Source organism: Rhineura floridana, chromosome 6, assembly GCF_030035675.1.
Source record: "Rhineura floridana isolate rRhiFlo1 chromosome 6, rRhiFlo1.hap2, whole genome shotgun sequence".
In the NCBI taxonomy this organism is placed as follows: domain Eukaryota; kingdom Metazoa; phylum Chordata; class Lepidosauria; order Squamata; family Rhineuridae; genus Rhineura; species Rhineura floridana.
In genome coordinates, this window is record NC_084485.1 from 72,382,083 (window position 1) to 72,406,452 (window position 24,370).

Here is a 24,370-nt window from a genome sequence, read left to right on the forward strand (position 1 = left end):
TGTTACATCCAAACTCAAGAAGCTGTAGTTTATTTAAACCAGGGTGGGAAATCTGTGGCCCTACAGATGTTGTTGCTCCAACTCCTATTAGCCCCAGTTGGGGATGATAGGAGTTGGTGTCAAACAACACTGGAGGTCCACATGTTCCCTATCTCTTATTTAAACTACGGTTTGACAACTAGCATGGATGTGAAACCATGGTTTGATCTTGGCCTGTTCTCACTAGCCATTGTTTAAAGTTTAAACTTTAAACAAACTGTAGGTCCTGAGTTCGGATATCAAAAGGAACTGTAGTTAGTTAAAAGTGAACATTTTCAATCTCCTCTTCATAAGTGTGAAAGCAGAGGAGGAGTGGGGCATGGATGGCTCATTCTCATAGTGGAAATCCGTTTCTGAACTGAGCCTCAGTTTTCAGTGCCTAGAGTTAAACTTTTCTTAAAAGGGAATATATTCTGTCAAACAAGGTGTCAGAAACACTCTAGGCAACACATGTCCACATGTGCATATGATTTACAAGTACCAACTGGTACCAGTTATGGAATAAAAGATGTAGGTGCTCTGAACAAGAGTGAGGATGGAGTGAGCAGTAGATGATGTAATGTAAAAAGACTCACTTTCATAATAATCATACAAATGTGAAGAAAAGATTAATCTCATCTAAATATATTAAAATGTTTGAAGACATAACAAAATGTTCCTCCGCAATAACAAAACCCCAAAGGGGAACAATACACTTACCTTAGAAGGTACACTCTGCTTCTCTACATGTTCCTCCTCTTCATCAGGGGGAGGCTTGGCAGGAGGTGGCGGACGCTCTCTCTACAGTATAGAAAGCCACTATCAGTGTCATATGACAAATTCATTTCCAACTTTCAAATCTTTTTGCAAGCAGCAGGCAATAGATTAGCTGCACCAAAGCAAATGAAGGATATGCTCTGGAAGAGGTGATCTTGCTTCCCTTCCACACTTTTTAATGGTAATTTAATGTTTTAAAACAATTAGCTCATTAATGTATTACAGATCATGACTAGACTGACTAGAGAGAATTTCATACTTGGCAATATGTCAGTGCTTTGAAAACTACAAAATTTCATTGCAGGTACATTGTGGTGTTCTTACTACTTGACACTTTTTTGTTGTGGTACCTGCCCTGTGGAACCACCTCCCCTCGGCAATTAGACCAGTGCTGACAGTTATGCATTTCCAGCACTTACTGAAAGCTTATATATTTGCCCATTCATCTGAGCCACTGCATTTTAACTGGTTATGGTTGGTGCTGTATTTATTATTGTTTATTGTATGTATTTCAATGTATCTGTATTTTAGCTGGTTGTAAACCACACACACACACACATATGGTGGAATATTAATGCTTTTAAATAAAATAAATATGTAAAATATCTGTCTTGGCATTATTCCCACCAGAGAGATTTTCATGTTCCTTGTACCATCTAATGACTGACTAAGTCAGTTTTAGGCAACAGGTATTGAATATACAACATGTACATCTGTGCATGGAAATAATGCTTTATGGCATTTTGCTTCAAGTCAGCTTGATTAATATCCTAAATTTTCAAATGTGTTTCTAAAAAGCACACTAGCAGGTATTAATGCCAGGGTGGGTCAGAACTGAATACAGAACTCAAGTAATGTCAAGAAGGAATGCAGACCTATATGGAACTAGTCTGCACAGGCCAAATTCAGAAACTGTATGGAAACCACCCAACCAATAGAATACCGGAATAAGTTATATGGTTCCTCCTTGGCTTCTATAAAATGCTTCCTAATCAGGCTTGCTCATCGGTCTGAACAAGGACACCTTGCTGTAGTGTTACCTGTTGTGAGCCATGCTAGTAGGGGGTAGACCAGTGATAAGGAGGGGGACAAGGAGGACTTGGACTGGGATGTTCCAGTTGGGGAAGGACCCAGCAAGGGGAGGGACGATGAAGCAGCCCCCACTCCAGACGTTGACGTGTCCCCTCCAGCAGTCCCAGACACCCCCCGGGGAGACCACCAGACCTGCCGGTCACTCCTCCATCTGATGAGGCGCCTCTCCCAGTGCCTGCTCTGCTGGCGGACAGCTCTCCTTGCCCTGGTCCAGGAGGCAAATGTGGTGGGAGATTCAACAATCCCAGCTCAGGAGGAGTCTGCGCTTACATGCATGCCTCCAACAGTGACTCAGGGTACACGCAAGCAGGGAACCTGCCCAGTCCTACTTATGCTGGGCGAGGGGAAAAGGTTAGTTGCTGAGTCAATGTCTTATTGCCGCCAAGCTGTACATAGTTAGCTAGAGAGGGATGCTGAGTTCTGAGTAAGTTGTAGGTAGATTCATGAAGCACACCAAACTGAAACTTTCTCTTACTTCAATAAAAGAAGAAACTACAGCTGTGTCTGAGTCCGAGTTCTTCAAGTCCGGGCAGGATATTACCTGTTACAGGCCCATCTTCATATATGTCTTATCGCTGCCTTGCTTTGCCTCCATCTCTTTTTCCCCTTGCCCCAGATATAAGTTAAGCCTGTCTGATCCGAAGACTGTCTTTCCAAATAAGAATACAGGCGGGCCCTGCTTTTTGGCGCTTCGCTTTTCAGTGCTTCGCTTTTCGGCGTTCCGCTAATGCAGCATTGCACAAATGTGGAAAGTCCCCGCTTTAAGGTACTTGTTCCGCTTTTACGGCGGTTTTTCTCGTCATGCGCCATTTTAGCGTCATTTTCGTGCGACGCGCACCATTATTGTCTATGGGTTCCGCTTTTTGGCGGCAGTCCGGAACGGAACCTGCCGTATAAGCGGGGCCCACCTGTAGTCCACTTTCAGGTTTAGCTCATGGTGTGATTTTGAATTGTTTTGTCTATTTATAATATGCAGTAATCAAATCTTTGCTTTAATAGCTGATATATCAAATTCCATACTGCACTAGAGTATAGCTGTCAGTTAGCTGTGGGGATTTCTCTTTTCCTGTGCTCCAGTGTTGCGCGATGTACATTTTTACAGCTTTCTATAAAGCTATTCAGCCAGAAGTAACGAAGCTAAGGTAGCATGCTTCCAAAACCCAACTGTATCTGCTCTGTAGGCCATACAAGCCACGAGTTGTTAGACCCAGCAACTGCAGATACTTTAAGGCAAGATTGGGGGTTTTCATGGTTACTATATAATTATCCTGTAAATTCTCCAAGCTCCCCCTACTGGCTTATATCTATAAATGCCACAAAGGACTGATTTGCTGCAAATCTTAAAATCAAAAACTAACATAGTGGCAGAGAAGCATGGCATTCAAAATTCTTTTGATGGAGAAAAGCTGGATGAAGAAAAAGTATTTAAATCAAAGCCATGCTCTACATAAGCTTCTTTCCTTTTAATGGAGTGAATAACTTGAGGTAGCAGTAGCAACATGAAGAGATTTGTTACAATGAACACATTCCACAGCCAAATAGACTGGTGTAGAATTTTATCATGAACTTAAAATGCTCAAGAGCTCTGGGAAAACACTACACGTAGCACGTGCAGCAGGGACTGGTTTCCAATGCTCAGTAAGCAAAGCCTTCTGTAATTATTTAATATTGCCAAACTGTACAGCTAGGCTATCAACTTACTGCAAGTGTGGAGAGTGCACAGGCCTGGAGATATATCCCAGACTACTTTCCATAAAAAGGAAACAGACAACACACATCAGGCTACATACAGGCCTCACTCCTGTCACTTTAACACTGGTCATCTCCGCTTCCCTATTCACTGAATCTCTGTCTGAAGATCTTCCACTGGCCAGGCTGTCTAAAGAGTGGCAGGATGTTGCATTATACAAGACTTCATACGGACACTCCTCTGGCTTTCCGTCAAAATCTATTATCAGTTCTGTTACTGCTTTCTCCACGTTCCCTAGAGAAAACAGAAATTGACAAATCATCAATAGTTGCAGTCATCCTGTGCTGACATGCAACTGAAAAAGTCCAGGGACACATGGAATTGAGGACACCCAGAAAACACACAGAATATAGGGACTCAAGAGTGAAGAGATTAAACAGAAAGAATTTTATATCCAATGAAAGGTCATTTGAAAGGGTGAATAAAAAAACAGGGAAGCAAGGACAATACTGATGGGTACTAAGTAACAATATATTAAATGATTGTACTGGACAAACAAACATGGGTGCAATATCGCATTCAGCCAAATACCCATCCCTGCAAATTTAACTTAACTGTCCTCTCTTCCCCTTGCTACACAGATTCTTACACAACCCAAAAGGCTGGACTTTTGTTGTCTTTCTTCATATCAACTATTTAATCAATAAAGCAGTATTGGTAGTGGGTGCTAAAAACCATCCTTCTTGGATATATGGATACTGCCCCCAAATTTTGTGCAAACATTGATACATTACCTAGTCTCAGAATTAGGAAAATCACACGTCTACAATCAATCACAAGCTTGATAAAATTACGCCTGTACTTAATAGTTTGAGATTTGCCTCTCATACACACCAAAAGAGCATGTGTTATTTTAGTTTCTGACCACAATTAAGGTTTCCCTTTCCACCAAATTTCTGACCTTGAGGTACCCGAACTGAGGTTTCAGTAGAAGTAGCTGATGCTGGTGGTGTCTTCTCTTCTGCTTTTGCCATCTTCTTCCCTGTTGTGCAATCTGAACAAATAAAAAGTGCAAGTCAGCTAGAGATACAAAGAACATGTAGAAGCAATAGTGGCATAGGTTTTACACAGAACAAAACTGCTTAGCTTTACTTTATTCAGAATTGAAATATTATATACTTTCTCTCTCTCTAGATTGCTACAAATCAGACAATAGAGTCAAATAGCACTAAGCCTGTTATGACCAGATATAAATGCTTGGAATATCCTTGTTTTCCCATTGATGAATGATGGCAGTTCTATCAATAGTAGTTCAACAGTCAATTCTAAGGTATATTTGTTCATAATCAACTAAAACTGGATAGGGAAAACTGAAGAGATGAATATTCATATTCACTACTCAAAATATACAACACACACTTTTACTAGACTATTTAATAAAATAATAAAATAAAATTTTATTTTTGAGTCGCCTATCTGGCCGAATTAACGGCCACTCTAGGCAACGTACATTTACTTAATAAAATACAATAAAACCAATAAGAATCACAACAACAATTAATAATACCAATATTAAGAACTAACCCACCCCAGAGATCCCATAGGCCTGCCTAAACAGCCAGGTCTTCAAGGCCCGGCGGAAGCCTATCAAGGAAGGGGCATGGCGAAGGTCGAAAAGAAGGGAATTCCAGAGGGTGGGGGCCATAATCGAAAATGCCCTCTCTCTGGTCCGCACCAGCCTCGCTATCTTAACTGGTGGGACCGAGAGAAGGTCTTGTGTGGCTGATCTCGTCAGGCGGCATAATTGGTGATACTGGAGGCGCTCCTTCAGATAAACTGGGCCGAAACCGTATAGGGCTTTAAAGGTCAACACCAACACCTTGAATTGGGCCCAGTAAACAACTGGTAGCCAGTGCAGATCCACTAACACCGGAGTGATATGATCACGGCGACGGCTGTTCTTAATCAAACGTGCCGCCGCATTCTGTATCAGTTGTAATTTCCGGACCGTTTTCAAGGGTAACTGTGATGTTCCTGTATTAATGTATATATGGTAAGTGTTGTTTGTATAGAAGATACATGGTAAGTGGAATGAAAGAGGAGGGGGGAGTAAATGAGCAGTAGAATGCTGGATGATTGGCTGAGTGTTTGGATGGCTGAGAGTATAAATGGAAGGATGACAGTTGAATCTGTGTGGACGTGAGTGGGTTGTTTTGGTGGAGTTTGGAGGTGGGTGTGAGTTGGTGTATGTCAGGAGAGTGTGGAGAAAGAGGGAGGTGGAGTTCGGATTAGTAATAAGTCAAATATCACAGTAATAGATGAAACCATAAGCTTGTAGATCATTATCAAAGTTATCTTGTAATTAATGTTTTTTAATAAATACTATTTTGGTTTACCGAAGGCCTGATCCTTGGCTGGGGTTTCACAGACCAGAAGGGAGGGTAAGGTAATAACCAAGGCTGAAGGGAAACAGTAACAAATGGTGGCAGCGGTGAAGAGGAGAAGATAACATTATAAGTATCCAGAGCAACCCCGAGTTATGAGTTCTCTGCATTGATACAAGGGGGCTGGGAACAGCATAGGCACGCAGTCACGAATGTAACTGGATAGAGAGACTCAGGCAAGGTCTCTGGGAACATTGGTTGTAGAACGTGACTGGTGGTGCTGCCTAGCAGGGGGATCTATTGAGATCTGTGCTAGAGCGGAGAGAGAAACCATAAAAAAGGACAGTCCGGACTGGTGGAGTCCCTGGTGGTGCCTAGTGAAAGGCAGTAGCCACGAGCAGGTAGGAACCTGACAGGAAGAGCCAGGGAAGGGCGTCACAGTAACCCCACATAGAGCGCATTACAGTAGTCTAAGCGGGAGAAGACCAGGGCATGTATCACCCGTGGGAGCAAATGGGCAGGAAGGTAGGGTTGCAGTCTTCTTATCAGATGTAATTGATACCAAGCTGCCCGGCTCACTGCCGAGACCTGAGCTTCCATGGACAGCTGGGAGTCAAGAATGACCCCGAGGCTGCGGACCTGGTTTTTTAGGGGCAATTTTACCCCATTGAACACCAGGTCTATATCCCCCAACCTGCCCCTGTCTCCCACGAGCAACACCTCGGTCTTGTCGGGATTAAGTTTCAGCCTATTCCTTCCCATCCATCCACTTACGGATTCCAGGCACTTGGAAATGGTATCCACAGCCAACTCTGGTGAGGACTTAAATGAGAGATAGAGCTGAGTGTCATCCGCATATTGGTGGCACCGTAGCCCAAATCTCCTGATGATGGCCCCCAGCGGCTTTACATAGATGTTGAATAGCATGTGGGAGAGGATAGAGCCCTGTGGCACTCCACAATTAAGAGGCCACGGGTCTGAAACCTCAGCCCCCAATGCCACCCGTTGATGCCTGTCTGAGAGATAGGAACGGAGCCACCGTAAAACAGTGCCTCCTATTCCTAATCCCTCCAGGCGATCTAAAAGGATACCGTGGTCAATGGTATCGAAAGCTGCTGAGAGATCCAGGAGGACGAGGAAGGTAAATTCTCCCCTATCCAACGCCCTCCTCATATCATCCACCAGGGCGACCAAGGCTGTTTCAGTTCCATGTCCAGTCCTGAAGCCCGATTGGAATGGCTCTAGATAATCTGCTTCATCCAAGTGTGTCTGTAACTGTTTGGCCACCACACGTTCAATCACCTTCCCTAGAAATGGTAAGTTAGAGACTGGGCGAAAGTTATTCAACTGTTAGAGATCCAAGGAGGGCTTTTTCACGATGGGCTTTATGACTGCCTCCTTGAAGGCTAATGGCATTGCACCCTCTTCCAAGGATGCATTTACTATTGCCTTGATCCCTTCGCTCAGTTCCTCTTTGCAGCTCATAATGAGCCACGAAGGGCAAGGATCCAACAGACAGGTGGTTGGCTTTACAGTAGAGAGCACCTTGTCCACTTCCTCAGAGGGAAGAGGCTGAAACCGATCCCACCGGACCAGAATGCAACTGGCCGGCTCTGGCTCACTTCCTGTATCCACGGCGTACGGAATCATGCTCTTCAGGCGCTCGATTTTATCGGCAAAGTGTTTAGCAAATGTGTCACAGGAGGCTTTAGAATGCTCCATGGGTTCCTGAACAACTGGACCGACCAGATTTCGGACCACTTGGAACAACCTCCTGGGACAACACTCTGTGGACGCAATAGAGGCAGCAAAGAATTCCTTCTTTGTTGCCCTTGTTGCCACCTGGTAGGCAGCTATTGCTGCTCTACCCAGTGTCCGATCGTCTTCAGAGTGGGATTTCCGCCACCGGCGCTCTAGTCGTCTCACCTCCTGTCTCAGACCCCGGAGCCGTGGTGTATACCAGGGTGCTATCTGAGCTCTATTCAGGGGGAGAGGACGTTTCGGAGCCACCTGGTCTACTGCCCTCGTGATCTCCTTATTCCACTCCATCACCAGGGTTTCGACCGGGTGGCCTTCAGCCGGCTCCAAGTCTCCCAGCGCATTCAGGAATCCTTTAGGATCCATCAGGCATCTGGGGCGGACCATCTTAATAGGTCCATGTCCCCTGCGGAGGGTATGTGGCATTGAGAGGTCCATATTCACCAGGTAGTGATCTGACCATGACACGGGGTTAAAAGAAACAGCCCCATTTTCAGAGCACTTCCCTCCCCTCCCGAGACAAACACAAGGTCAAGAGCATGACCAGCTACATGGGTGGGCCCTATATTACTAAGATGCAGTTCCCAGGAAGTCATGGTTTCCATGAAATTCCGAGGGGCTCCAGTGAGGACGGTCTCGGCATGCACGTTAAAGTCCCCCAAAACCAATAGGTTGGGGGAGAGCATTCGTACACCCGCGACCACCTCGAGCACCTCGGTCAGGGAGTCTGCTGTGTTGCGGGGTGGGCAGTACACCAGTAGAATCCCTAAACTGCCCTTTGGGCCCAACCTCCAGTACATGCAATCAACAAACTTGGTCTCATGGAGAGGGGGCCTGGCAAAAACCAAGGACCCTCGATAGATGACTGCCACACCCCCTCCCCGCCTACCAACCCTCGGCTGCTCTGCGTACCGGAAACCGGCTGGACACATGGCCTCAAGCACAGGAGCTTTACTATTTACTAGGGATTTATTTACTACAACACACACTTTACTAGTTCATTTACTAGGAGTTGTTTTTAGTGTGTTACACCCAGACTAGAGTTCATTGAACAACCCACAACTTTCTGAAATAGACTAACTTAAGCCAAGTCACCACACTTTGTGTGTGTTTGTGTACAATAATTTTATTTCCATGCAGTGTTAAGCATGGCTTCTTCCTGTTCAACTTCAGATATTCAGGCCGCCATCCCCTCACATTCCATATTATTTACCTTCAATGAGAGCTGCTATTTGTTGGCTTTTCTGAGATGGAAGCTCCCTCACAATCTCCAAAGCAGTCAGGCCTCTGTTATCTTTTATATTCACATCAATGCCTTAGACATATACAGAAAGGGTTACAGATATATATTTTATAAAAATGTGGCTTTGTACACAGTTTATCATTAAAAAGCCATGGTCAGATTGTTGCCTATAATGCAAGAAACTAAAGAGATGTTGCACATGCACCCAGATCAGAAGTCTAATGCAGATTTTGAATTAGCACAGAAGCACATATGACTTTTTGGAGATATGGTATCCATTCCTATACTCTGCATCTGAAAATAGACAAAACTAGACCCCACCACTGACACATGAACAACTTAGGGTTGGTGCTATTGTTTAATGTTGCTTACTTTCATGTCCTCCTTGTGGGGGGAGAGAAAGGTGGGGGTTATTTGTTATATACTGATACTTGTTAATGGAAAATTCAATAAAAATATTTTTTTTAAAAAAGAAGTCTGATGCAGATATAACATTTCCAAACTCAGAACCTGATATAGACATCAAGAATATGCTGAGGGCTTGCATAATCCTTTCCTTCCCCTTTTGCATGTGCATTCTGCTCTGCTTCCATGGTTTGCTTTATAATAATAATAAATAATAAAATTTTATTTCTAAGTCGCCTATCTGGCCGAATTAACAGCCACTCTAGGCAACGTACAGAAAATTAAAATATAACATATAAATACAAATACAACATCAGACTCTACTTAATCTAAACCCACCCACATCTTTACAGAATAATAGATTACCCATAAGTCCCGTAGGCCCGCCTAAACAGCCAGGTTTTCAATTCTCGGCGGAAACCTACCAGGGAGGGGGCATGGTGAAGGTCACATGGCAGAGAATTCCAGAGGGTGGGGGCCACAATTGAAAATGCCCTCTCTCTGGTCCGCACCAGCCTAGCTGTTTTAACTGGCGGGACCGAGAGAAGGTCTTGTGAGGCTGATCTCGTCAGGCGGCATATTTGATGATGCTGGAGGTGCTCCTTTAGATAAACTGGACCGAAACCGTGTAGGGCTTTAAAGGTTAACACCAACACCTTGAATTGGGCCCGGTAAACAACTGGTAACCAGTGCAGATCTTCTAGCACTGGAGTGATATGATCACGGCGGCGGCTGTTCTTAATCAACCGTGCCGCCGCATTCTGTACCAGCTGTAGTTTCCGGACCGTCCTCAAGGGTAACCCAACGTAGAGCGCATTACAGTAGTCTAAGCAAGAGGAGACCAGGGCATGTAATTTAATCATAGCTTACTTTTACTGTGCTGATGCATGCAATAACAGTTAAAGCTATTCAGAATTCTAAAGCTACATGAAGGCTTTTAATTTTACAATACAAAATTCTGATGGATTCTGGCAAGCCTTAAATGTAGCTAAGCTCCAACATAAATTTGGCACTCAATGTGATGAAAGCAAAATATGGCAAGGGGAATAGTGTGAACCTACAGCACATAGACTCCTGATCTCCAAGTCATAATTATGACTGCATCAGGCCATATAAGGCTTCTTATATAAATAACCAAACAGAACATAGCATCCTGAGACACATTATAGATTAACAATTTTATTATGGAATAAACTTGTACCTCAATAATACTGTTCACCTTTGTTATTTTTGCTATAACATGAATACAACTATACCTCTGTAACAGAAATCCTGTGTCCTATCATAGGAGTTTTGAATCTGCTGAGAACACAGTCCTAACTGTTCCACCCATGTGCCATGTCCAGACAAGGGTATGGAAAATGATATTCTTGGTGGCCAGCCCAAAATGATAAAACTGCCTTTCCTGAAGACATTTATCAACACCCAAACCATTTTTGGAATCACAACAAGATCTCTCTGTTTAGACTTATTTATGGTGTCTAAGATGATTAAATATTAGGTTTTAGTATATTCTATTTAGCTTTCATTAACACGGCTGCATTTTTATACTGCAAACCTTTCCAAGCTTGGGTGTGAAATATCAGTAAAAAAAGACTCATGGAGAAAAAGACTACTTTACTCCAGAGGCCTAAGTCTATCTTATGTTGCTCATTCAGAAGAACTATGCCAGATGTTTTCAACAAAAGAAAAAAAGATGTCAAATGTTCACTACTGTTACAAGATTGTGGTACAACTGATACATCATTTTATCAAAAAGATTCTTACCTGCAGCTAGCAGTATCTGTACTACATCTGTTTTGCCAAATAAAGCAGCCTCATGCAAAGCACTCCCTTTTTCTGTCTGTAAATCAAACACAGCATGAAGCCAAGTTGTGAATGCAATCAGAGAACATTGAAGGCAATACATTCAGATATACAAGGATTCATTTCACAAAGGCCAGCTGCTGCAGTTCATCCACAGCTAGCAAAAATTCTCCAAGCTTCTTTACCAGCACTGAGATCCTCATGTTCAAGGCAGCTTCTTTAAAATAAGAAGTGATCACTCAATCACACCAGTTAGAAAGTACTTAACCTCTAGTCCACATCAGATGCTATTTCACCTCTAATTCAGTCTTAAAATCCTGTGTGCTTCTCCCAGTGAAAGGGCTAACACAGAAACATTGTAAATTTGTTGAAAATATAGCCACTTTTGTGTACCTGCTATAGGAGCATGCTTGCTGGAGAGATCATAGAACTGCCAGCCTATGTTCAGGTTTGTTAAAAGATTGGAAGACTGTGTGGAAGTGAAATGAGAAACTATTTTTATGTGAACAATGTAAAATGTACATTGTAAATGTTATCAGGGCCAGCATCAGGCATAAGGATTGCTGGACCCCAGATGAGACCCATACTTCAGTAGAGGGCCCATTCCCAACACCTGAAGCTTTCTAGGCCTGCTTTTCCTCCTCCTCTGTGCTCCTGCCTCTTTATCTGCCCTCTCCAAGCAAGCAGGGAGAGGAAGTAGGAGATGCAGCAGTAACATTTGAATGTTTAATGGACTGGAACTAGAGGGAGAGGCAAGCAGCTGTACTGGAATGGGAGTAGTGACGGGCACATTCAGGGAGGGAGCTGAAAGAGCATTTTGCCCAAGAGACCCCCAAAACCTGGAATTGGCTCTGATTATAACTACAGAATTGCATGGTGGCTTTGAACACCACAAATCCCCTGACAACCGTAACATTTAGAGCAATCTGGAACTCAACCTATGGGTCAGCCCCTGCAATCCTCAAGGCACTCCCAAAGGAGAGCTCTGATTAGGTTTTACTATTCCAAGTGAGCTAATGGCAATATCCAATACCCAGCATATTACTTCAATGTGAAATTCACAAAACCACAGAAGAAAATACCTGGTAATTGTTATCCATGCCAGCATCCAGGAGAACATGAACTACAGCTTTATGGCCATTCCTAGCTGCCAGATGTAAGGGTGTGTGTTTCTTAGTGTTGCAGCTTAAAAGATTGGGATGAGCATTGAGCAACATCTTCACAACCTCCAATCGCCCATAGAGCGCAGCCAGATCAAGAGGAGTCTCAAACTTGTTATTGCGCATAGTAGGGTCAGTCAACTCCTCCAGGAGAACCTTCACCACTTCTGTATGGCCATACTGAGCTGCACAGTGCAGTGCTGTCTCATTGTCGTTATTCTGAGATTACACAAGAACAAAACCCATTAAGACTCAGATTAAAATCTACCTCATCAATATTACAAGTGAAGGATGGCAATGAATGTATGCACACTCATCCAATGATTGCAAACAAGAGAAATTTACACAATGCAATGGCTTTGAGTTCCCTTGCTTATATTTTGTTTATAAAAATATACAGAATTTGGAAATGGAAATGGACTGCCTTCAAGTCGATCCTGACTTATGGCGAGCCTATGAATAGGGTTTTCATGGTAAGCGGTATTCAGAGGGGGTTTACCACTGCCTCCCGCCTCCCTCTGAGGCTAGTCCTCCCCAGCTCGCTAGGGCCTGCTCAGCTTGCCACAGCTGCACAAGCCAGCCCCTTCCTTGTCCGCAACTGCCAGCTGGGGGGTAATTGGGCTCCTTGGGACTACGCAGCTTGCCCACGGCTGCACAGGTGGCAGTGCATGTAACCCCTGAGCCACTCACTGTGGGGGTGATCTTTAGCTGGCCCTTTATACCCAGGAGACATGAGAGGGGATTTGAACTCACAGACTCTGGACTCCCAGCCAGGCTCTCCTCCCCACTGTTGTATACCAGCTACAGAACTTACCTGTAGTTAATTAACCTTGTACTACTACTTAAAAAAAAGTTCCTGTGATAAAAAGAACTGAGAAACTAGATCTATAAGCCCAAAGAGGGCTTTAGACTTCTCTTGAGCAGCAACCCCCAATGACACAATTGCTTTTTACACAGGAGCACAGGAAGTTGCCTTATACCAAGTCAGACCATTGGTCCATCTCAATCAGTACTGTCTACAGTGTCTGGCAGCAGCTCTCTAGGATTTCAGACAGAAGTCTCTCCCAGACTTACCTGGAGATGCCAGAGATTGAAAGATTTTTTTAAACAAAAGGAATGTTTAAACATAGTTTGTTATGTGGTATGCAGAGTCAGCAAATTCATATGTTTTGCTAGGCTAAGCCTCTCTGCATAAGTCTACGCAACTCTTCAGTTTGTATTTAGATGAAGGTACTACTGAAAGAACGTTGAAGAACTTCAATGCATAGCCTATGGATGTAACTATCTGGCTTGCTGTGGGTTGACTTGTGTAAGCAAGGGCTGCTTCTGTCAGAAATACTCCCATTTGACAAAAATGCTACTAATTCTAGAATCTTGAAAGCTGGGAAGTCTTGCATGGGACAAGCTGTAATATAGGGTACTCTGTAGCTTGATCCTGTGTGCTATGGTTTGCGGTAGCTATTACATAAATCAAGCTGGACCACATGGAAGCAAGACAAAAATGGTTGAGATAGAAAGAAGCAAGATCTACATTCAGGAGTGCATTTTTAAAAGCATGCTGAAAACAATAAGGAAATTAATATGAACAGCGACATATATGCACAAACATTTGAAAAATGGAAGGAAAATCAACTGCTCATGAATTACAAAGTAACAGGCCAAGATGAGGAGCTGTTCAGGGGGGAGATTTACAGCAAAGGTGAACATAGATGAGGTAATGCAACATTCAGAGCATGAATAGAAACCTGCAAGAAATAAAGGGAGAGAACATATGGCTCAGGATTTATAATTAAGATGTAGCACTCAAGTGCAGGTACCAAAGAATCCTGACGTCTTTTGACAGAACATTATATAAGAATCATATATCATGTGACACAGGAGCCAATATCATCAGGAAAATGAATCAAGAGTGCTGGCTTTGTCTTGCTCTGCATACTTATGTAGCCTCTACTATTAGCAGAGATGGATGTCCCTCCCCGCTCCCTATTCGTACCTGGTTAACGTGTGACTATTAACTGAATCGGCAGAGATACTAGGAAAATGGGATATATATTATTAATACTTAAGGCTGTGCATGATTAAACTTTAAACTGTCTTTTAACTAGTCAACTGATTACATTTAAATCTGCCTAGCGACAATACATGAATATAGGCGCTTTTGAGATATGCATAAGGGTTACAATTTAAACAAATGCTCCCATTAGATTTTAAGCCCTCCTGCTCAGTATCTAAACCTGAAGAAACTTTTATAAGTAATGAAATATGAAACTACCAATCCTTCAGAGGCTAATCCTCAGCGTTTTCTCCAATTTCCTCACACACCAAAACCAAAAGGACCCTTAACTCTGTTCCACCAGTCAGCTAGAGCTTCAGATGACTAATGCAGAAATAAGGTAGAAATCTTGAAGCTCAAGCTAAAAATACTATCTTATCGTATATCTGACAGCCCCAAATTCTAAGGACTGCAGAAACTTCTTGTAAGGCTGAGGGGGGGGAAATAACATGGTCCATATAATTTCCAGTGGCTTGATAAGCCAGAAGGATGTTCTTCCTCCACCTGCTCCCAATGAATGTGAAAGGATGACAGATGTTTTTCATTTGTATGCATTTATTTAAAAGCATTTCTGAATCATTTAATATTTAAAAATCTCTAAGCAGTATACAAAAATACAACATAAAACCAATAAAACATAAAAACTAGATACAAACATTAAAATAGTAACATTGCATTTATAAAAACAGAAATTTAAGAAGGTCCAATTTTATGGATCAGAGAAAACCTGGGCAAAAACATATGTTTTTACAAGATGTCTGAAGCAACTGATGGATGATACTATATGTGGAGGGAAGGGTATTCCACAGTGCAGGGGCATGGTAGAAAATGCTAGTTTTTGGGTCACTACCCTGTGATATTCTGTAAGTTGCAGTGCCATAAGTAAAATTTCTCCAGATGATCTAAGTGATCTTATACATCTGTATTAGGGGCAAGCAATAGATATGCAATCTGTATTCTAACAGATACATTGATGCAATTGAAAAAGATCAGCAGGTCACACACATTTGAGTACTGTGCACTGGATTGTATGTGGCACCATATTTGAATCTCGCAAATTAGAAATCATTTGCATCATGGGGGTAAATTTAGTTTGGGGACATGCTTTTGTGATGTGATGCATATGAATGAAATCTAACAGCGCAATCCTGTGCAGGCTTATTCAGAAATCAGTTCCACCAATTTCAGTGGAACTTATTATCAGAAAAGTGTGCATATGACTGCATTCCAAGGGACAATTCACTCAAAAATGCTAGAGTTAGCCAATGCAAGTACTGTGCCTGCTCTGTCACTTTTATAAGGCATGTTGGGGAGGAGGGGAATTCTTGTTGCCTCTACATGCCTAATACTGTGTTCCGATTCATGCCTAGAATGTTTGATGCTGTGTTCCTGTGCTGACTTCTGGAATAAAGCTTCATGGAAACCCCAGTCTCAAGTCCTGAGAATGCTTCTCTGGTTGGGAGCCAAGACTACGGTGGCCCCTAAGTTGTGAAACTCCCTCCCCACTGAGGTATGTCTGAAGATGCACCTCTTTACCTGGCCTTTGACACCTCAGATGTCTATTTTTAGGACCCAACCTATTTTGTGATTTTAGGTTGTTTTTAATGCTGTATTTTAAAATTGTTGTAACCTGTGCCCTGGGTCCTTTGGATAAAGGGTGGGTAATAAATGTTCATAGTAGTAATAGTAGTAGTCATCGTTGTCCTATAATCAAGTGAAAATGTATACCATTTGTATAGGTAAATTCTGTTTATGTCCTATTATGGGCATGCATGTCTCCACTGATAACACTGCAGAGAACAGTTCTTTGCCATTGCAGAACCTGGAATGCCAGAACAACAATGTTTCATACACAGATGCATCTTCTTCAACAGCCCTACTGATGTGAACTGTTCATACATTCTATCAATCCATAAGTGGAGCTGCATTGACTAGCTCTGTTCCCCCAACATGACACACAATGACTAGCTCCTGGCATCCATGTATACAGTGTGAACATCTGCAAGGAGAGAACCTTCACATGCACACATCTGTACACACAAAGGTTTCCTTCCTGCAGATGTTTATGGCGTGTGTGAACAAGAAGACCCCAAGAGGTGAGTGGTTTGCTTTTACAGGAACAATGTGTCCAACATCAAAGCTGAAATAATCTGAAAATAGAGGGAACGATGAAGTAGGACCTAGAATTGTAGTTCCTATTCTAACTCCATATCCCCACTTTCACTGAAATTTCACACTCAATGCATGATTTTTCAGACATTAGGCTCTGACCAGGCAGTGCACGTGTATGGGTGTAGTAATAGTCAGTGGGACAGGGTGGTGGCACTCAACTGAACTCTCGTTGTCCACACCACTGCCACTTACCAGGAGGTTGAGGGAAAGAAGACAGGCAGTGGTGAGGCTGGTGCAGTAGAAATACACCAGGGGAGCCAATCTGGTGCTCCTACTAGTGCATTTCCAACATGCTAACCTCCCACACACACACCTCCCAGCAAGCAGCAGTGAAGTGCAATGAGAGATCAGGTGCCCACTGCCACCCCTGACTACTGCCTGTGTGTTTCCTGAAAGATCAGATTATGAGGCTCATCTTCTCTACTCAAGCTTAGCTCAGGTCAGGCACTGCATGAATAATAGAGTAGTAGAATTTGAAGGGGTTTATAAGGCCATCAAGTCCAACTCCCTGCTCAATGCAGGAATCCATCTAAAGCATACTTGACAGGTGGCTGAATGCCTCCAGTGTTGGAGAGCTCTCCACCTCCCTAGGTAATTGGTTCCAGTGTCGTACCATTCTAATAGTTAGGAAGTTTTTCCTGATGTTCAATCGAAATCTGGGTTCCTGTAACTTGAGCCCATTATTCTGTGTCCTGCACTCTGGGACGATTGAGAAGAGATCCTGGCCCTCCTCTGTGTGACCTTTCAAGTACTTGAACAGCGCTATTGTATTTCCCCTCAGTCTTCTCTTCTCAAAGCTAAACATGCTGAGTTCTTTCAGTCTCTCCTCATAGGGCTTTGTTTCCAGTCCCCTGATCATCCTTGTTGCCCTCCTCTGAACCTGTTCCAGTTTGTCTGCATCCTTCTTAAAGTGCGGTGTTGAGAACTGGATGAAGTATTCCAGATGAGGCCTAACCAATGCCAAATAGAGGGGAACTTGTACTTCATGCAATTTGGAAACTATACTTGTGTTAATGCAGCCCAAAATAGCATTTGCCTTTTCTGAATGCCTGAATGTGTTCTTCCCTTTCCCAAAGTTTTCTTCAGTATTCTGCTGGGTTTAGCAAAATATAAGAAATGCTTGGGAACAACATGTATCTCCTTGTAGCTTCCTGTCCTTCGAGATGGGGTGGGAGACTGAATAGTCTCTCTTACTTCTAAAGCCTTAATGCTGCTGGAAATTAGAGAACCCATGAAGAGGGCTGTTTCTTACACTAGGTAATAAGTTTTGACCCCCATCGGTTCTGGAAAGTCTGTCAATACAGAATTTAAATTCAATCTACAGCTTCTGTGCTTCCCTTTAATATCTTAAAATTTTCTGCCTTTAAAGGAACCTGCTACAACCTTCAGATGTATTGTAATAGCCTTGTGGCATTTAGATAAAATGTTTACAGAAACAAAGTCTAAAACCTTTCTGTCAAACAGTACATTTAACAAAGTTCTAAAGATCATTCCCTCCATTTCAAACGGGATACATGCAGTATGATGAGCAACAAGAAGGAAGAGGACTGAAATAGGTCCCTACGTATATAACCCCATACATATACCAGAATGTGAAGATAACGTGTTCTTTAAAAAGACCTGTCCCTCCCACCTGCCAAGCATCCAACTTAGAGCAGGGCTGGCATGCACACTGCCCTTATATATTGCCTCCAATTACTGGCAGCAGATAACATGGAGACATAATCCCTTGCACCAAGTAGCCTGTTTCCTTTCAGCCTGAGGGGAACAGTAAAAGGATGTATTTTCTGAGCCCATCTCTCCCCACCTCCTGGAGACATGCCAAACAGAGCACTTCTGGCTTGAGCAAGCAACAGCCACACTCAGAGTTGGCTTCATGACGCTAGGTGGACTGAGGCTGACAGAGAAGGAGAGGGCTTCAACGCACATTCCACTTGCGAGATCAGCAACTGTGAGTGTAAACTGAATGTTCATCCAATGCACATTCAAGTGTGCACTCCACTGAAATACAGTGCAGACTCCACACCTCAGATGCTCATTTGGGTGTGCTTTGGTTTATGCTATTGACACTTAATCCAGCAAGTGATATACATGCAAAAGCAGGCTCTCCTTACTTGCCCTGGGACAAGGAAGTATGGGTTGGGGATAGACAGGTAAAAGGTAAAAAGGAAGGGGGAGATTATTTTTGCTCAACTTCTGTTTCAGGTTATATTTTTCAGGGATTCACTTATAAAAAGGCAATGTGTTGCAATGTAACAGATAGAAGCAAAACAAAAACAACACAAGAACGCAAACATCAATTTGTCAGGGGCCCGCACTTGTACTTTATAACATTCAAGATCAAACATTACTTCATGTATATGGTCAAATCAAGTGACAGAAGTATTTTTCAGATGGAGACAATATGTCTTGAAGTCTTTTCTCTTTGACAAATGAATTTGCTTGTTCCAAGGTACCAGACGAACGTAGCGTCAAGCAAGAAATAAAATCTTTTTTAGAGAAGTTTCAGTTCTATGACAGCCTAAAATTAAGAATATTACTGATGGGTATACAACTGGATGTTTTAGATTTTAGACTACAAAACAAGGTACTGTTTATATGGGCAGTCCATTCAGGTTTATAGTAGACTTTTAGAGATTTGTTTCTTGTCTGCTTCCATAGAATGCTTAACAACTGATATTTCTGATGGATAAATCACTGTTTAAAAATTTCATAATTGACTATGTACGTTAAAAAGAACCAGATTAGGTTTGAAATGTCACCTGATTTTAAAAGCAGCATGAAGTCCTTATTCAAATTTAATTATGTTTAAAATTTCACTAAGCCATATGAATACAAAGTACTTTGACTCAGAGTAGTCCCATATATGAACATTCCGTTCATTTGCCCCTGCCACAAGCACTATCCTTTCCTGAAACATTTCCTCCCCTCTATCTGGAAAATTTGTCCCTCTGCATCTCACTTAAAAAAAGCAGAAATGATTGGGCAAACATCAAAAGATTCCTTTGATCGATGTGGAAAATGTTATACATCTGAACACTACACTTTTTCAAGATATGCCTTTTTCAATTACAGAATAAAAACTTAAATACTAAGCAAGTCTGGTTATCATTATATTTGCATGTAAGTGAAGTGCCTATACATTGTGTTAAGTACTTTTCAGTTTGTAGCAAATATGAAAAATGTGGAATATGATATAAATTTATGAAGTTATGGCATGGAGAAACTGGACTGAAAGAAACATATTCTCTGAGCCCAACTCTCACCACCCACTGGAGACATGCCAAACAGAGCAAACTTTGGGGCCACCCAATCAAATTCATTAACAGTGGGTTAAGGGCTAACAAAAGGAAGTAATTATGTACCATGTATAACAATTAACATTGAATTACTATCAATACATCACTATAAGATATGGTGATGGGGACCATTTAGATACCTTTTTAAAATTTATGGAAGATAGATCTATCAATTGTTATTAGCTAGGGGTGAGGAACTGGATCCAACCAGTGGGCTAAATCCTTATCTCCCCTACTTCCTGCACGTCAAATATGATAGGTGGGCAGGGCTGCCCACCTATCAATCAAGCAACTTCATGATGACAACAGGTTACCAGTTTTCACTCAAGCGACTTGTAGAGAGCTATGTGCAGTGCTCTGAAGCCCTGAAGATCAGCTGATCATTTGGGCTTCAAAACACTGTGCATGGCTCTCTGCAAGGAGTGACACACAGCTGATTGTTGTGGCTTGCAAAGAGCCACACAGGACTCTATGCACAAGACTGCAGGTGCTGCTGATTAATGGTGCCTCCAAACTCCTTTTTGGCTCAGCCACATCTTTACCTGCTCCACACCTGATGTCAGGTGAGTGTGGCTTGGCCAAAACGACCCTCCAGACCACATGTGGAGGCCTGGAGACTTCATTATTGACAGCTCCTATGGGTCCCCTGCTATGCTGTGATGCCCAAAGTGTTTTTCTGCTCCCTTCCATGCTCCTTCAAAAATATTCAATTTTTGGTGCAGAAATGGCTGCTGAGCTGTTAGATGGGACGAGGAGAGAGCACAACACAACACTCCAATTTTGAAGGCTTAGCCGTTTTCCAGTTAGCATGTAAAGCCCTAAATGGCTTGTGACCCAAGTACCTGAGGGAGCATCTGCCATGTTACCAGCTGACCAGTTTGCTATGACCAGCAGAAGAGGCCATGCTCATGGTCTTATCCTTGGTGGAAGCGGGGGTGGTGGTGACATGAGAGGGCATTATTGGTGGCAGCACCCTATTTAGAGAACTTCCTCCCAGCCGGTATTCTGTCTGTCCTCACAGTGGATGCATTGTCAACTGAATGCATATGAATGCATACGTCAACTGAAAACACTGTTTATCCAGGTTTTTGGTTCATAATTTGTTTCATGCTGGGGGCGTGGTCCCTTTAGTGTTTGCACTGCTGAACTGTATTTTTTGTAATGATTTTAAGGCTGTAGTTTATTTTAGATGGTTGTTGAATGATTTATTACATCACTTGTCTTCAATCTAGGGTCCCCAGATGTTGATGGACTACAGCTCCCATCATCCCTGATAAGAGACCATGCTGTCTGGGGATGGTGAGAATTGTAGTCCAACAACATCTAGGGATCCAAGGTTAAAGACCAGTGTCTTATGTGAAGCCACCCTGTTCACCAAATTAGAGGAAGAGCATTGTATAAAAATATCAACTAAATAAAATGTACTGTGTTTTTATGACAAGTTATGAAAATTTGTGACTCCATAAATACCATGGGCATTTACTTTCCATCTAAAGGAGAAAAACAGCTATTCAGTAACTACCAGCTCTTTCTTCTGGAAACCACAGAGACTTGTTTCACGAGAGGCTTGCACTAGCCTAATAGATTTTGACCTTTTTGTTGTTGTTGTTAAACTCCCCATGACAAACATCTTTAGAACTCCACTTTTAATTTCAAAGCTACACCATTTCAGAAAAACAACCCTAAAGCCCACTCAGACTCATGAAACCAGTTCCCGGATTCTTTGGATACAAGTCTGAGACTTTAAGTAAATGATCTTGCTTTGTGTTCTTGCATGTGTTCAGAGAGCCAAAACAAAATTCAGTTCCACAATTGCCTCCTTGTTCTATGGGGATATAAATTCTGTAGTGCAAAAGGGGCATAGGCTGTATGACCAAATATTTTGGATTACACTCTAGGATAGTATAAGTGGGTTGTATCTAGCAAAATCATTCTGTTAGTGCAAGGATTTCTATTTGTGCAACAGAATTTCTCTTCCATCTTCTCTCCTCTCCCCACCTCTTGGCAAAACCCAAAACAAATTTGAGGGCCCACAAGGGGACAATAAGTTCCATTGTGCAAGCAGAAGTCCTTGCGCTAACAGAATGACTTTGTTGGATATAACCCAGTGATCTATTGACTTGCAAATCTATTTTAATTATTTGAGTCACCAAAGAGGAAAAGTTGATTTAAATCAATTGGTCTTTTTGGATTAGCAATTTAAAATAATGGGATTGTATCCAGTTGTTGCCCCTGTGAAAGCACAAAGGTTTTTGATCCAGCAGGCAACAACCACTAATAAAGGAGGCAAAGCAGATTTTGCCAATTCCCCTCCCAAAAGTTATTCTGAAAGATCTTCCAACATTCAAAAAAAAGTCTAGAGGGGATATTGAAGAGCTGGCAAAAATTGCCTCCCTTCTTCCTGTCAGTGGACAATTTCCACTAGATTAACAGCACTAGGAGAACCAATTGGCTTCTGCCCATTATTTATACATTAACCGATTTAACTATTTGTCCATCCCAGTTGCAGTGTTCTTCACCATCCCGTAAGAATTGTTGCTGCATGTATCACAGAGTGTGATATACAGTCTTTGTGAGTACCAAGGAGGTGGAGAACATGGTTTCTGAAGTCCCTGATGCCCCAAAATTCTCACAGGGGCCAGGCCAAGCAAGCAATAAGCTGCTGCCATCACCAAAATTTGTGTATTATTCTTCCTAGCACAGGTCATTTACTATACCAAAGACTGGGTCATAAGAGCTGTGGTACATAGTTTATGTCTCACATTTCTTGTAATAGGAATCTGCTAGCAAAAGATTTAAGTTAAATGGTTTCCTATTAATTTCCAGCCAATGTGTTTTAGAGAGTGTGTGTGTAAAGCCATGCAGATGAAGCACAGTAAGATTTTAGTTCACCCTTAACAGTATTTGGGTAAGTATAACAGAATAGTTTCAAGTCACCCTGGTATGTAAAAAAAATACTGACTGCTGTATATTATTTCTTGGGAGCTTGATTATAAGAGCCAATTAAGTAGGGTGGTTCAAAACATACTACTGTATTGTATATGCAGTAACCTCAGATCTCCAACAATTCTCAAAAGGTTTGTTTGGCAAATTATTTTTGTACTTTATCTACAAAAGAATTACTAAGATACAGGTAAGACTGAGACAAAGCAACAGTTAGATGTCAAAAGGCAACCAGTGAAGCAAGGAAGGATACACATATATATATACACACAGAGAGACAGAGTGGTTGTCCTCAGTCAACCACCACAAGAAGTATTTTGGAATTCTACAGTGTCACCCTCATTAGGTAACTGAAGTTTCATCTACTTTTAGAGTGGTGCATGGCATAAACACACACAGTATTTTTTCCCTTTCTTATTAAACATGGGAGCCAATACTGGAACATTGTGAAATCATCTATTAAAATTCTGCATCCAAAGTGCTGGAGGAATGCACTAAATATCAAGTAGAATTCCCCCATCCAGTCTATCAAAAGCAGCTTAACACAAATTCCACAGTAAAATATTTGCATTTTACAATCACCACCTCCCCCCCCAACCCCAAGTAGGCATCATCAACCAACTAGATGATAATGCACCTAGAAGCACAAAAATACAATGTGGAGAAATGAGTGAAATACTGGCAGCAAAGTACACACCTTGGCATTGATATAGGGGTCAAAGGGGCCGTACTTTTTGAGTTCTTTGATCTCAAGAGCATTCTACAAAAAGGAGAGGAAAAGAAAACGTGATGATGAAATGGGCAAGATATAGCAACAAAGCAGTGAGTGACTCTGAAGGGGAGGAATGACAGAACATAATATTTCATTCCAACGAAAAGCAATTAATCACACTGGCCATTCCAGCTGTCATTAACTGCACCATGCACATCATTTTAAAGACAACATGCAAACTTTAAGTGACAGTTCATTTACAGTTCACTATTTAACATTTTTGTATATTTGTCCTCATGCTAGCCACAGATTGCAAGATCATTCACTTTCATATGGCTGCTTTTAATACCCTAGAGAATGGTAAACAGTGTTTTAAGCTTAAATGCTGTTGACTAGAACAAGCTGAATGATCACAGCTGCACTTTAACACGAGTCGAGCCCATATTTTAAAAATGATTTGCAAACAATATAAGCAAAGGCCATTTTAACATACACATTTAGTTATTTTAATATGAAGAATGTTACTAATCAGCAACTGAACAGTTCTATCGAGCTTCCTTTCAACTAGAAAATTTGTTCCTAGAAAAATGTATGAGAAATAAATATGACATCAGATGTTAAACCCCCATAATCATGAAATTTTATCTTTAATTCTGGTGTGCTGCCCACTCCCTATCCTGGTTGCAATGTGGTCCACACTGTCTAAAGTAATTACCCAGGCTATGGTCTGAAGGCACATAAAGCCAGCTCCCTGCTAAAGCTAAGCAAGGTCAAGTCTGGTCAGTGCCTGGATGGGAGACCGCTTGGGAACCATATGTAAGCTGCCTTGGGTTTCTATCATAGAAAGAAAGGCGGGAT

At 42.1% G+C, this 24,370-nt stretch overlaps 1 protein-coding gene across 8 annotated transcripts in view; it reads right to left on the reverse strand.

Annotated features, from left to right (window-relative positions):
• The window catches only part of ANKS1A (ankyrin repeat and sterile alpha motif domain containing 1A), a 212,749-nt gene that overhangs the window by 135,341 nt on the left and 53,038 nt on the right, over positions 1-24,370 (reverse strand). For 5 of the 8 annotated variants that reach the window (XM_061632331.1, XM_061632330.1, XM_061632338.1 and 2 more), the window contains 7 exons: positions 23,498-23,560; positions 12,256-12,552; positions 11,135-11,210; positions 8,933-9,034; positions 4,539-4,631; positions 3,678-3,871; positions 739-819 (listed from right to left, as the gene is read on the reverse strand). In XM_061632331.1, coding sequence (XP_061488315.1) covers positions 739-819; positions 3,678-3,871; positions 4,539-4,631; positions 8,933-9,034; positions 11,135-11,210; positions 12,256-12,552; positions 23,498-23,560 — 906 coding nt within the window. The remainder of the gene's footprint in view (positions 1-738; positions 820-3,677; positions 3,872-4,538; positions 4,632-8,932; positions 9,035-11,134; positions 11,211-12,255; positions 12,553-23,497; positions 23,561-24,370) is intronic. The other 3 variants (XM_061632334.1, XM_061632339.1, XM_061632337.1) reach the window with 1 other exon arrangement.